At 36.8% G+C, this 14265-nt stretch overlaps 1 protein-coding gene and 1 pseudogene across 10 annotated transcripts in view; one reads left to right on the forward strand and one right to left on the reverse strand.

The window, feature by feature from the left end:
* Vps13b (vacuolar protein sorting 13 homolog B) overlaps positions 1–14265 on the forward strand; it is a 728055-nt gene that overhangs the window by 528364 nt on the left and 185426 nt on the right. For all 9 annotated transcript variants that reach the window (XM_087190742.1, XM_087190740.1, XM_087190746.1 and 6 more), the window contains one exon: positions 1328–1732. In XM_087190742.1, coding sequence (XP_087046868.1) covers positions 1328–1732 — 405 coding nt within the window. The remainder of the gene's footprint in view (positions 1–1327; positions 1733–14265) is intronic.
* Positions 5593–12769, reverse strand: LOC106009840 (E3 ubiquitin-protein ligase RNF10 pseudogene; annotated as a pseudogene). The gene has a single exon (XR_015442936.1). The product of XR_015442936.1 is annotated as an E3 ubiquitin-protein ligase RNF10 pseudogene (transcript).

The following is a 14265-nucleotide window of genomic DNA, read 5'->3' on the forward strand; positions in this document are numbered from 1 at the left end:
TATTAGAGAAGAGGAAGAGAGTGGGTGGAAGGAAAGAGAAGGGAGATGATGGAGGGGTGAAAATGATCAGAGTGTTCTACATGCATGTTTGAATATGCCAAAATAACACCCACTATTCTATGTAACTAATATGCAAAAATAAAAATTCCTTTAAATTAGGGCGTTTTTTCTGTTCAAAAAATATGAGGAGATGACATTTTATTATTGTGTAAGGGCAAGTCAGGTACCTGATCTTTTCCAGTGGACTACTTGCTAGAGCCAATACTCTCAGAGTTTTTGTAGACCTTATAGGATAAGTGAATGAGCAGGAAGGGGGCACATTTGAAAGGGATGGTGCCAAAGTGAGCCTGGCTTTACAGGAGGAAACCCAGAGGTGCCAAAATCCAAGGAAGATGAGGAAAGGCCTCCTTAGGAAAGTAAACATAGAACCTTAACTTGACTCACTTAACAATTGCTATTCCTGTGTGCATTGGGATTATATCTTGTTACATCTTCAAGCTCCCATGAAATGAACACGTGTTATATTCAGTTAAGCCCTGACATTCACTGTTAGATACATTTTGAGACACAGTGTGCTGAACACTGGGATATAAAGATGTATGGCATTCTCTGCCTTCATGATCCTTACAGTCTAAAGTGTTATTGATAAAAACAGAGCAAAAGATAATCGAAGGTGAAATAAGATGAAATAGAAATACGGTGAGTTTGTTTTGATATCAGGCAACTAAGTGACAAGGACAACATCTGGTATGTGAGATATGTAAATGAGTCCATATTTTAAAAATCTCCATTTACCATGTTAAATTGAGTGAAATATTTCAACTTCTATCAACACAGACTGTAGGAGACGGTACAGGAACGTTTCTGGTTTGCAGCTGGTCAAAAGGAGAAACTAGTATTTTCCTCAAAACTCAATTAGAGAATGGTAAGGGGAGCCGCTTCAGTAAGTTACTTGGATCAGTGTTGATTGTGACCAGTATTTATATCAAACATTGTTCTGGGTAATAAGGGAAGTTCTTTTTTCCTTGGGAAAAAAATGTTGGTTTCGGGCAAGTAATAAACTGAAAAACCTGTTTCATTTTGCCTTGGGGTAGGGAGGCAAAAATGGAAATAAATGGCCTTGATGTCCATGTGTGGCCCTTGCTGTATCAGGAAATCACAATAATTGGCCAGGAATATAGGCAGTCCATTAGTCCAAGGATAATATTCTTTAAAGTAACTACATGGGAAGAATAATTAAGTTAACAGTGAAATATAACGTTCTGGCATCCATATGAGTATTTAATGAGAGCTTCACTAATTTCCTTATCTTTTTTCACTTCTGTAGCGGACATCAGCTTGGACATATCAAAGCCTTTGAAAATGAACCTGAGTTTTACCAAACTGGATCAGATAAACCACTTTTTTAAAAAGATTAAAAATGCACACAGCTTTGCACATCACAAAGAAACTTCAGCCCTGTCAGAAATGATGCTGAATAAAGATGAGCCTCCGGTCTCCAGCTTCCATGGGAAGTTGTCCAAACCAAAAGTTCATGGTGATGGAGTGCAGAAGATTTCATTTCAAGAAAACACATGGCGAGCCATTTCCTACTTTCAAAAAATTTCTGTCCATACTACTCAGATTGTGGTCTCCATGGAACCTGTCCCTCATCCTAACAAACCATGCCTCTTAGCATCACTATCAAACCTCAATGGAAACTGTAGTGTCAAAGCAGCACAAAAAGTACCTGGTAAGTCACAAAAACAGAAGGACATTTGGAAGTGAGAAAAGGGGAGAGAGAGAGAGCAAGCAATATGATTTGCAAACATCTGAAAAATGTATCATTTTGAAGATTTATATTATGTAGAAGTTAAAAGTTTTAAAGGCTGTTAGAGATGGGAACATTTCTGGTTTATGACCTTGTTGTAGAAATCGTTTTATAACAATTCTTTTGAGCCTAGGTGTTTCAATGCCCTAAACTGTTTCTATCCACTTCTTGAGGCGTATTCCTACAGACATCTTTAAAATTGTTAATTCCTAATGTTTTTTCACCTAAAATAGCTGTGATGGGACAAAAGTGTCAAGTTTTGTGAACTGTTAGAATAATGGTTCTTACAGTGTGACCTCGGGGCCAGCAACGTCAGCATCACCTGGACCCTCGTTAGGAATGCAGATTCTCACACCCCATCCTGAACCTGAAGCCTAGTGCTCTACTTCAGTAAGCACCACAGGTGATTCTGATGCACTGCAGTAATTCACTGGTAACAATTTACTTAAAAAAGAAATTACTGTGCTTGCAAATATACTACACAAAGTGTAATAGAAGCCAAGGTTCAACTTTGTAAGAAAGCCTTTAAGGCATTATATCAGGTAGCAGCACCTGGCAAGGAAAGGCCGTGCATCTGTGCCCAGCCCAGCAGAGGGTTGGACCCTGCAAACTGAATGTCATTGATGGGTGGAGAGGGGAGAGGTTAACTGGCAGTGACATCTACATTTTTCTCTTCTGATACCATGACTAAGTTGTTATGTGCTTTTCATGCTGAATCAAAAAGGATGGACAGAAGGAATTCAAGGAGGGAAAGAGAAAAGGCAACACCCAGGTGGGAAATCACAGTCTTCAATCACAGAAATTGCTACTGTAAAAGTTTAGGGCACAATGCCAGAAAATTTACTCTGAAAGTAAAAATAGCTAAAGGGAACTATCTTTTTTTTTCCTTTTTAATTTGTAGGGGGAAAAGTCGGGGCAATGGGATAGTCCAGTGGTAAAATAAGCCCTTAAGCTATGTGCAGCATAGTTGCTTACAAAAAGTAATGAAGTGGCAGCTGGAGACTTAACTGTAACTTAGTTCCACAGCTCTACTTTGGGCACAGTACTTTAAGAGATAAAGAAAGTTTTACTGTTAAAATGTATGAATTTTAAGCCAAAACATAGATGATTTATTTCTTTCCCACTAGAAATATTTGTGACCAAACCAGCTAAAAGCTCTGTATTTTTTTATTGTCTTTAAAGTTAGAAATGAAAAATGTAAGGTTCACTGGACATGAAAGACTATGAAACACTGGAAGCTACAATGTCAGATTTATCCAGAAATAAACTGCAGCCTAGAGAACACTGGACTGGTTCCCACAGCTTTATAGTTGTACCTTAATCATAGCAGGGAAAGGTTAGGACTGCGGAAGAATTTAAACATACTGTATTCAATTCTAAGTCCTTTTTTTTCCATCCTTATTGCTTTTAAATTCATTTGCTACTCGTATTTTATCCATTTTAATGGTGTCTATCCTTAGTATAACACTTGTTTCTAAAATAAAATTAAAATGTTCTTACTGAGCCATATAAATTAATAGACTCAGTCTATTTTGAACTTGTCTTCCCCTTTCTATTAGAAAAACTACATACCTCTTTTCTATTTACAATTAGTTCTTAAATCTAGTTATACCTAGAAATAGAAATTATACCTTTTTTGAAGACATACTTTATAAATCTACTGGTAGTGTCCAGCAAACATTCTAAAATAGTTATTTGTGTCAAATTAAAGTTGGACATTTCATAGGAAAAATTTTATTTTGAGACCGTAAAAAACATCAAAATCTATTTTCCACATTTCAACTTTGTGATAGCATACAAAAACAAAAAGATAACAAAGTCAGCAAAATAATTCATTTTAATTAGGTAAAATAAGATTGTATCAAGTTCTAGTTAAAGCTAAAAGGTGACTTCTAGGAAAATTTTAATTCAGATTACTTCATATTTTTAGAAAATTAATTTTAATTATATTTTTTAAATAAATAAGCTTTGAATTTTATCATGTTAAATATCTTGAAATGTCATTCTTTGTAGTTTATATTAAATGTATGCAAATATATATTTTTCAATGCAGAGTTTTGATAAATGGTAAATACCATTCATCACAAGTACATGTGCACGTGCATACACATAATCTTACTCCTTTTGTAATTTTCAAGTGATGTCGTTCTGCATTCAGACTTTTGTATTTATATCTTTGAACTCAAAGGGTTAATGTCAGCTTTTTATAGTTTGACTCTAATACAGAAATACTTAACTGTGTCTTTGATTTTCCAGTTTATATAATTATTGTGACCATCTGCAGCAGCTGCACTTTTCAAATTATTTGCTGAACCAAATTGAGCACAGTGACAAAAGTAGTCATCTCAGATGTACTATTAAACAGAGAAAGAAAAAGGAGCATTGCCTTGGTACAGTATAGCCATCTGTTGTACAGATGTTACTGTATAGAATGACTTAAGATAAAATAATTGTAGAAACTTTCATTAAAACCTCAACAGTTTGCACTTGTTTATTCAAATCTGCATAGCTCCCCAATGAGACAACACACTTGGGGTTTCTTTGGTTCTCACTCACTTTCTCTTTGATCCTTTTTGATGTGCTGACTTTAATAAACACAGTCAAAAACACTGTGCAAAACATCATGGAAAAAACTACAAAGGAACAATTATAGCAGCAGAAAGTACTCTAATCCCTAACTTACACAAGCTATTTTTAGTGAAATATTTTTTTAACACTCTTTATGTGACAATGTTATATAAACAGGAGAAAATGGTCTTTGCCAGATGAATTTTAATTTAGGAGCTGAAATAAATTTGTAATGCTAAAGGACTCTTATATGCTAAATAATATTTAGAGAAATGCCCCTGGAATGTGTTATAGGCATGTTCCTTCACTTGTCAAAGATACAAAAAATATTTCAGTTCACTTAATGATTACATTTTTTTATCATCAAACTGTCATAATCTTATAGGAAGTATGTGCAAAAAGGGAATAATAAAAGCATGAAAGAAGAAAGTTTTAATGTTTTGGCCCAAACATTGTCAGTACATTTAAATAATCTAAATTGCTTTCATATTCATTTACTCATTTTTAAAACCAAATATTTACAAATTATTCACTGAACTGATTAAAACAAAATGAAATGGTTAAATATTCTCCACTTTACCAAAAAAAAAAAAAAATCAACAATTCTAAGCCTCCAGTACTAAAGTACGAGAGTTTCAAGGAACTTGTATCTAATTTTTACTCTGCACATGCTTGTGTAGCAGTGACTTATAATAACCTAACTCTGTTTCTGCTAGAATATTTACATTTTCCCAAGTGTCTTTACTAAAATGGCTCTAACATTCTGATTTCTAATAGACATAATACTTATACTTTTTAAAAGTGGTGTATATTTCAGAAAATATGATGATTTTATTGTCAGTAACAAAATGAATCTCATTTAGAAATTATGTCTTATATAGTGAAAGATTTTAAGGCAGATAATATTTCTTTGAATCCATTAAACCCATCCTATTCTATAGTATGTTCTTAAAAAAATAAAAAACTTAAAATCTTTCCCCCACATATATACACAAACAAACTTTATTTTATTTTTTTCTGAGTGTCAACACTTTATTTTGGTGTAAAGATGGGAGGCTAGAAAATACACTGTATTTAAAATTTCCTTGGGAGCGCACAAGAGGAGGCTTCCCAGCCACCATACCACCCCTGCCAGCACATGGGAGGTGAGCCACACGGGTGCCAGCAGCACACACCACCACCACTACCACCACCACCACCACCCCCTGGTCGAAATGAGAAGGTAGGTAAGCAAGTCTCAAAACCAGACTTCCAGATCACCTACAGCAACCCCAAAGGGAAACGAGATGGAACAATCTGATATTCAACCAGCTGGACTCCCTGAACTGGCAACAAAAGAGGATCTGGAAAAAATGAAATTAGAAATAATTTCTCAGATAACAGCAGAGATTGTGCTCATAGTGCAAGACATGATCAATAAATCTAGAGAGGAGCTCAGGAACATGATGGAATTCCAACATAGGAAACAAATGGAATCTATAAAACAGATGCAAACAGATTTCCAGGAGATTAAAAACTCCATTGAAAGTCTACACAGCAGAATGAGCCAATGTGAGGACAGAATTTCAGATATAGAAGATAAGATTGCAATTAATGACCAGGAAAAGAAAAATTGCTTCAAAATTGTAAGGGAATATGAGAAATCAATCCAGCAGCTCCTAGACAATGCAAAGAAGAATAATATAAGACTGATCACAGTCAATGAAGAAAGAGGAGAGAGTGGAGATGACATAAAAAAAAAACTGTTCACAGAAGTGATGGCAGAAAACTTCCCAAGCAGAGGAAAAGAACTTGACATACAGATACATACATACAGATAAGTCAGGCATATAGGACTCCAACTAGCCTTGATCAAAAAAACTCTACACATAAGCATATAATTGTTAAGATTCCAGAAACCCAAAAGAACAAAGTTCTAGAAACAGAGAAAAGAAACAAATCACATACAAAGGAAAGCCCATCAGAATCACAGCAGTCTTCTCAATCCAAACCCTCAAGGCACGAAGAGCTTGGAGTGATGTATTTCAAGGCCCCAAAAAAACAGCCTCCAACCCAGAGTGATGTACCCTGCAAAACTATCTTTCAAAATTGATGGAAAAATAAGATACTTTCATGACAAAGAGCACCTTAGGAACTTCATGAATACCAAACCAGCACTCCAAAAAATTTTAGACAATATCCTAGGAAAAGACAATGAGGATCACAACCCCAGGAAGCCCAGCAGAATGAATCCGTGGGGTGTGACAAATTAAACGCGAAGGGGGAGAATCCAACAAAAAGAAAAAGTCACGACAATGATAAGTCAGTATGTATGACCTATAACTATCAATGTTAATGGTCTCAATTTAATAATCAAAAGAAATAGACTGGCAGAATGGGTCAAGAAGCAAAATCCAACAATATGCTGCATACAAGAAATACACTTAATTCAAAAAGAAACTCATAGTCTGAAAGTTAAAGGGTGGAAAACAACACTCCATGTGACAAGAACCCCCCAAAAAAGCAGAAGTAGCTATCCTCTTTGCTGATCAAGTGGATTTCAAACGAAAATCTGAAACACTCTGGTCCCAAAAATTTCAGATAAGGGATACTCAACTTGTATGTACAAATTATTGTGAACATGTGTTTTCATTCCTCTGAAGTAAAAAGAACAGGACTGTTGGTTCTTAACAATAATACAAGAAATTTCTATATTGTTTTCCAAAATAGTTTTATCATTTTACATTCACATTAGCAGTATTAGAAAGTTGTAACTGGTTCACACCTAAGCTGACATTTGTTCTTTTAAAACTTTTAACTTCATCTCCCTAATGAGTGCATAATTCAATCTTGTTATTGTACTGATTAGTATTTTTCTGATTTTAGTGTTGCGCACCTTTCCTTGTGCTGTACTGGCTATTTATCATCTTCTTGTGTCTACTTTTTAATTGGGTTGTCTATTAATGAGCTGTAAGAGTTCTTTATATATTCTGGTCATAGGTTGTATGCATTATAAATATGGTCTGTTTATTTTTCATTTTCATTAACGATGTCATTTAAAGTTCTAAATTTTGATGGAATCTCATTTATCAATTTTTTTCTTTTATACATAATGTTTTTTATATTCTGCGAAATTCTTGCCTACCCTAAATTCATGAACATTTTTTTTTATAATTTCTTCTTAAAGTTTTATACTTTTAGGCTTTCATATTTAGGTTCATAGATCCCTTCAAGATATTTTTATGTATGGAAATAAAGGGATGAGGTTAATTTTTTATATACGGATATCAGGTGTTCTAGTGCCATTTGCTGAAAATACTCTTTTCCCCTGCTCTTGAATTGAGTTTATGTTCTATAAAATGTTAATGTTAAATAACCTTTCAAAACTCAGTGGACCATATATGTGTGGTTCTATTTGTAGAGTCTCTGTTTTATTCCAATGATCTATATGTCTTTCCTTACACCAACACTGCTTTGATTACTGTAGCTTTAGAGGAAGTCTTAAAATTAGGTACTAAATGTCTTCCAACACTGTTTTTTTTTTTCTCTTTTTCTTTTTACTTTTCTAGGTCCTTTGTACCCCTACATAACTTTTAAATTTCAATATCCAATTCTTCATTTATAGTAAGTATACATTGACCTGAATTTTTATATATACCTTGTGTTTTCTAATCCTGCTAAATTCAAGTACAAGTTCTAGGGCCTCCTAGAGATTTCTTAGTATTTTCTCTGTAAATGATCATTTCATCTACATATAAAGATTTTACTTCTACCTTGCCAATTCTATCCTAATTGTGTCATTTAATTGCCAGACTATTTTGGTTTGGGACTATGTTTCAAAGTTTAATGGATAGGTGAAGAGTAGGCATATCTGCCCTTGTTCCCCACCTTAAGGAGAAAGCATTGTATCTTCTCCATTCATATAAGGCGTTCTTGCTGGAAGTATGGAGTACATGTCTTTTAATCTGTTGAAAAGTTTCTGTTCTACTTCTAGTCTCCTGATAGCTTTTACCATGAAGAGCTGTAGAATTTAGTCCAATACTTTTGCTGCAACTACTGACAGGATCATATGGCTTTTTCCTTTCCTCTGATAAAATGATGACTTTTGGGGGTGGATCTTCCAATGCTGAACCAACACTGCCATCCCTATAATAAAACCACTTTCTACATACTGCCAGATCTGACTTCTAATAGTTTGTTTTGTTAAACAAATTTCTATCTATGTTCATACTTTTTTCTTCTATTATCTTTATCCAGTTTTAGGATTAGCACAATGTTGATTTCCTAAAATGAGGGGAGAAATGTTCCTTCTTTTTTCTGCTTTAAATGTTTGGTATAATTTATCAGTTAAAAAGTATATGAGCCTGTTGCTGTCATATAGGTAGGTTTTCAAGCTAGGAATATACTTTCTTTAATAGGTGCTATTCAAATTTTATATTTCCTCCAGAGTCAGTTTCATTAATCTGTCTTCCAAGGTACTTCTTGGAAGTTGTCAGATTTATTTCAGAAAAGATTTTTGTAATATGCTTTCTCTATCCTTTTAAATTCTGTAAAATCTGTGGTAATGTCTCCTAGATCTTGATAATGTAATTTTTAAAATGTATAATTGAGATCATGTAATAGGAAGTAAAGGTCTAAAGGAGCAGGGGAAGTGGGAGAGGTAGGGGAAAGGAAAGAAGGGAAAGGAAAAAATACGAGAAAAGAAAAAAATGGAAACAAAGTCTTTGCAAGTAGGGAAGGGTGGAGGGGGTGAAAGGAGGGCAGGGGAAGGGGAAAAAATAAGAACCAAGATACTCATGTAATGTTACAAATCCCAATGATGAATGTAACTGTATTTTATAAGTAAATAGATAAAATTAAAATTTGGTTCCCCCTCCCGTGTGGAAACTCCCTCCCCCCACCCAAGCTAATCTGTTCAAACTCAAATACTTAAAAATTATGGCAGCAAAACAAAAGCGTAGCAAAAAGAATACCAGATGAGAAGGTAGCCTGGGCCAGGAGTATCACTTGTTATGAATGACTGAGGTGCTGAACAGGAGCTTCTGTTTCTCTTTTTTCCATTTCTTTCCTCCTTTTTCTTCAGAGAGGGGATCTGAAGTAGCTGGTGTGTCCAGTTTCATGGCCACTGCTTCAGTAGCTTGGCTGAAAGAATTCTGGAAACGGTACAGGAACACTGTCAGAGTTATCACTCTGCCCATCACTGTCCACAGGGGCAGGAGGAACTACGCTATTCTCATCTTTCTTTGGAGCAGTTTTGGGCCACACATGTGCTTTTTCTTTTCCAACCCACAGCATCTGGGCAAAGGAAGGGAAGGGAGAGTCTTCTTCCAGACTTCCAATCCAGAATGAGGGACTGCTCAGAAAGTCTGCATGAGAACCTGGACTTCTGCTAAGAGGAGAAAGAGAGAGGGTCCCATGACCCTCAGTCCTGGTAGGACCCGAAGCAGAATCAGAAGAGCATGTATATGAATTAAAGGCAGAAAACTGCTGTAGATTCTCCAGGGGAATATGGACCTCCAGATACCTTCCCTGTTTCTTGTTCTCCATCTCAATCCTATGTTCTCAGCGACATTCCTCCTGAACCTTCTTCTGGCGCTGACACTTCCTCTTCTCAATATCATCTGAGAACATCTCTAGGGTTTCCTTAGAGGCCACAGGAGGCTGCAGAGCCAGTTTACAGATGCTGAACTCACAGGTGAGCGCCAAGTGAGAGATATTTATGATGCTGATGAACATCCTCAGACATGGAGTACTCAGTGATTTCCACCATAGTCACTGAGATCTCCAGGCTCTGCTCCAGGCTGCCATACTCTCACACAAGGCAGCGCACATTGATGGGGTGCAGGAACATGTGCTGCCCACCCTCCACTTGGTAAAAGTAGTAACGAGGTGAGCTGCTCAGGTGTGTGAAGCCAGGTTTAATAACAGGCTCCTGCTGGCTGGACTCAATACAAACGGTTTCCTCCCCAAGATTGTCATCTGCTAACTCCGAGTCATCACAGGCCTCTGACAAACCCTCAGGCTCTGTTTCAGACACTGCTTCCTCCTCCTCTTTGACCAGAGGGAGAGCAAGAGGGCAAGGAGAGTCCAGAGGAGAAACTTCTGTGGTTTCTTCATCAAAGGCAGACAGATATTCTAGCACACCCTTCCTGGGTTGAAAAACAGACATTTTCACCAATGGAGCCATCAACACTAGTTGTTCCAGAGCAGTAACAACACCAGGGACCTCCCCTCTGCTTTCAGCCAATCCTGACAGAGCCTCTTCTGGAGTCTTGAGCTCCTGGATAGCTGCCTCAACAAAGCAGGACTCAGGAGTGTGCTTCTCCTCTGCCAATTGCCGCTCCAGGGCTACTTTCTCTTCCAGAACAACTCTATGCAGCACCTGCTCCTTAGAGGCCAGCAGAAACTTGGAGTACTAGCTGTGCTGTTCATCTCCTAAATGAATGGGATGGTCTACATTCATCCACTTGGACTTGGGCAAGGCCACCAGTACTCCTTTCTCCCTTTTCATCAGCTGCATCGTAATGGTATCACCAGGAACATAATGGTGTGACTCTGTGGCAACAACACTCTCGAGATCCTTCTTATGCACAGAACTGTAACAGAAGGTACCTTTACTCCAGGTCTTCTCACTCACTGAAAGATAATGCAGGATGCATGCCCAGCAGAAGATGTGTCCACAACGGGTTATCTTGGCTGCAGTAGATGGATAGAGGCATAATGGGCAAGATGGCACTTCATGGCCACAGATATGCACTTGTTCCACAAAGTCCCAGTTGACTAAGTTACCAGGATCAGCAAAATGAACTGTGTGGTCTTGGTCTTCTGACACCACAAATTGGCAGTTGGCCTATAGAAAGAGTTCCTTATTAAAAGGCTTATGTCCCTACTTGTTTCTTTTTCCCCAGCTGCCATGTCCACTGCCTTCAAAGTGACCTGCCTGGCCATGCAATTCAAAAGTGAATCTTCTTAGGGCCAGATTCAGGCTTAGATTCAGGTTGATCTTCTTAGGGCCAGAGAATTGGGCAGGGCTAAACCCTGCCCATTGAGCCTCTGCTACTAGTAGGATTAACCTTTGTACACTCCCACAGGAATCCTGGTACTGCCGTGGGTGTATAGATCCTGCCAGAGACCCCCGTCTCAGACACACCATTATTCATACTTAAGCAGAAATAAGTAGATGCAGAAACAGTTAAGAAAGTAGCAAGAAACTATGAGAAATAGCACTGCATACAAAGATGAAAAAATGTTGGGGTGTACTTCAGTCTTCAACAAGAGCCAGCTAGATCATTTCTCAGTCCCAGTTTCCCATCAACAAAAACTTTATTGCTATGGGAAATATGTCATTTTGCAGGAGCCATAATCTGTAGTTATAAATTCTGAAGTAGCTATGCAGCAGTTTCCACAGGCAGGGTAGGGAGTGAGCTGCACACTGTAGCTCCAATTGTCAGAGGATATCATGGCTCTATTAGGGCAGGATGCCCTAGATTTTGACAAACGAGTATGCAGTTGAGAACTGTGAAATTGCTGTACTTGGGGCTGACTTGCACTTACTAAGGAGCACTGATATAAGCAACCTCCATATTGCCAAGGAAGAGGAGAAAATAGAATAAAAACAATTTAGGCACCACAAAGGGAAAGAGCCTAAGACGTACTATTTTGGTACAATTTCAGTCAGAATTGGGAAAAAGTTGTAAGGACTCTTGTGAATAGGTACTGAGGACTTGTCACCCAGGCAGAAACCAGTGAATTGAGCTCCTTCTACTCAAAGAACTGTGGTTTCAGTAACTCACTACCTCCACTGCTGTCATCCAGATGTACTTATCTTTGTGGCTAAACAAGAGAAAGAAAACATAGCCACATTATTTTCATGTACACAAAGTGCTTCTTGTCATGGTCACAAAGTTCAGGACCGATAAAATACAAAGAACCTAAAGTTCTTTTTCATGTACTGAAAAGTGAAACCAGGTTATTAATTGATACAAAATTTTTCATTCCATAGTAAACTGGATCTCCTGAGGAAAATCTCATAAGACATGGTCATAGCCTTTGGATGCTGCAGAGATTCAAGTTAGCCTAAGGGGAAATAAAACATTAAATTAGATATGACTACCTAAAATAATATGTTGCAGTAATAAGCCTTTTACAACACCCCAAAGAGCCTTGTTACTTTTAGAAAGAAATAGCATCTCTTTCGAGTGCCTGAACAATAGGAAATGAATTCTTTGACAGTAAAAGCCAGAGGACAAACTTAACTTTAAGCAGCCACTGAGGATTGAAGTGGAAGTACAGCTTGTAGACAGCTATACAAATCACTAGCAAACCTTAATGAATATTGGGTGTGGGCATAAGGGTTCTGTCATTGTTGACACTGTGTCCCAAGTAGCTTAAACCCAACACTCAAGGAAAGGTGGAGACCTCAATGGGTCTGTAACATCTGGGATTTTATTTGTCATTTTGGCATACCCTGCAAGCGCAAAAGAAAGAGTAAAAGGGGATTATCTTGACAATGAAATGAGTTACTGAATCTTGTGATAATGAAAAGCAGAAGAGTTCTAATTCCTTTCTATAGTCCCTGAGGTAGAGAGATACGTTTATGGTTTTGCAGAAGTAAAATGTAGGCAGGTAGAACAGATGGCTTAGAGTCCGTGAAACATGACACTCCCTCATCCCAGGGCTGAGTGCCACTATTAATCCTGGTCAGATTCTGACCTATTACTTTATAACAAGGTTCAAAATTGCTACTGATGAACTGGCATGTACCTCTTTTTTACCTTTAAATTACCTTTAGGTTACTGGCTTTTTTTCCAATGGTGATATTTTCCTGTAAATTCTGGTGAACTATTGAGGCATCTGAAAAAAAAAAGCATAAAAGTGTAATACAAAGTTCTAAAAATTGAATGGGAAAGAAATAGAACTAGAAAAATTATTGTAACTTTTTCCACAGAATAATTTCCTATGTTATTTCTAATATAAGGGAAGATGAAAATATAAATATATCAGCTACTGTAATCCTCCTGTCTTCTTAGAAATAATTTTCAGTGGAGAAGAAATCTCAGTGTACCAATTCTCCTTCCTGTGACTGAAATATGAGTAGATAGACTTTTGGACAGTAATAAGCAACATTAATACCACTACCTTAGAAAAAGTTTTTTTCTTCAGAAAAAGAGAAAAATTATATATATTTGACATTTTTTAAAAACTCTTAGATTTTTGCTTTTCAGGAATGTTTATGCAGTTATTCTTTTGTTTAAGCAAATTATGTCCAGCAGCCTTGTACATCTTACATTTTGTGACATATGTTCATTTTTCCATTGTAAAGAGCTCATGTATATCTTGAAATGTCTATTATGTAGTTATTGTTCTTCAGGTACATTTTGTGTTAGTGCTTATGGTTATTATTACTGTTTTGGATTCTAAGAGGAACCTTTTTTTTTTTTTTTTTTTTAGGAACCCTTTTAAATACATAGGATAGTATATATTTACCTTTATAGATACAGAAGGTAACCATGGGCTTAAATCTCTGATGTATTGATTTCAATGCTGCATGAAAAATGAAAACTTTCTAATAAGCAATAATCTTAGCTATCAGAGCAATGATCTCCTCTGCTGTGGTGTAGTGAACATGGTGTACCTGCCCAGTCTTTCTAGAGGGAGATGAGCTCACTACAAAGAGATAACCATCTCTGACTTTTTCTTCTGATTCATCACTGACCTGAACTCCATTTGAACCTTGCTAGACAAAAAACAAGCAGAATTCCTGGCCCAAACTATAAAATATAATTAAGCCCTTTTGAAATGATGTGTAAAAGAACATTGCTGTACCCCCACTTATAACCACTACCACCACCACAACTAATAAAGTTAAATCAAGCACTGCCTGTAATGGATTAAAATAAAAAATGTTC

This window comes from Heterocephalus glaber, unplaced genomic scaffold, assembly GCF_053883595.1.
Source record: "Heterocephalus glaber isolate CG9 unplaced genomic scaffold, H.glaber_assembly_v1.0 deba00001555, whole genome shotgun sequence".
Taxonomy (NCBI): Eukaryota; Metazoa; Chordata; class Mammalia; order Rodentia; family Bathyergidae; genus Heterocephalus; species Heterocephalus glaber.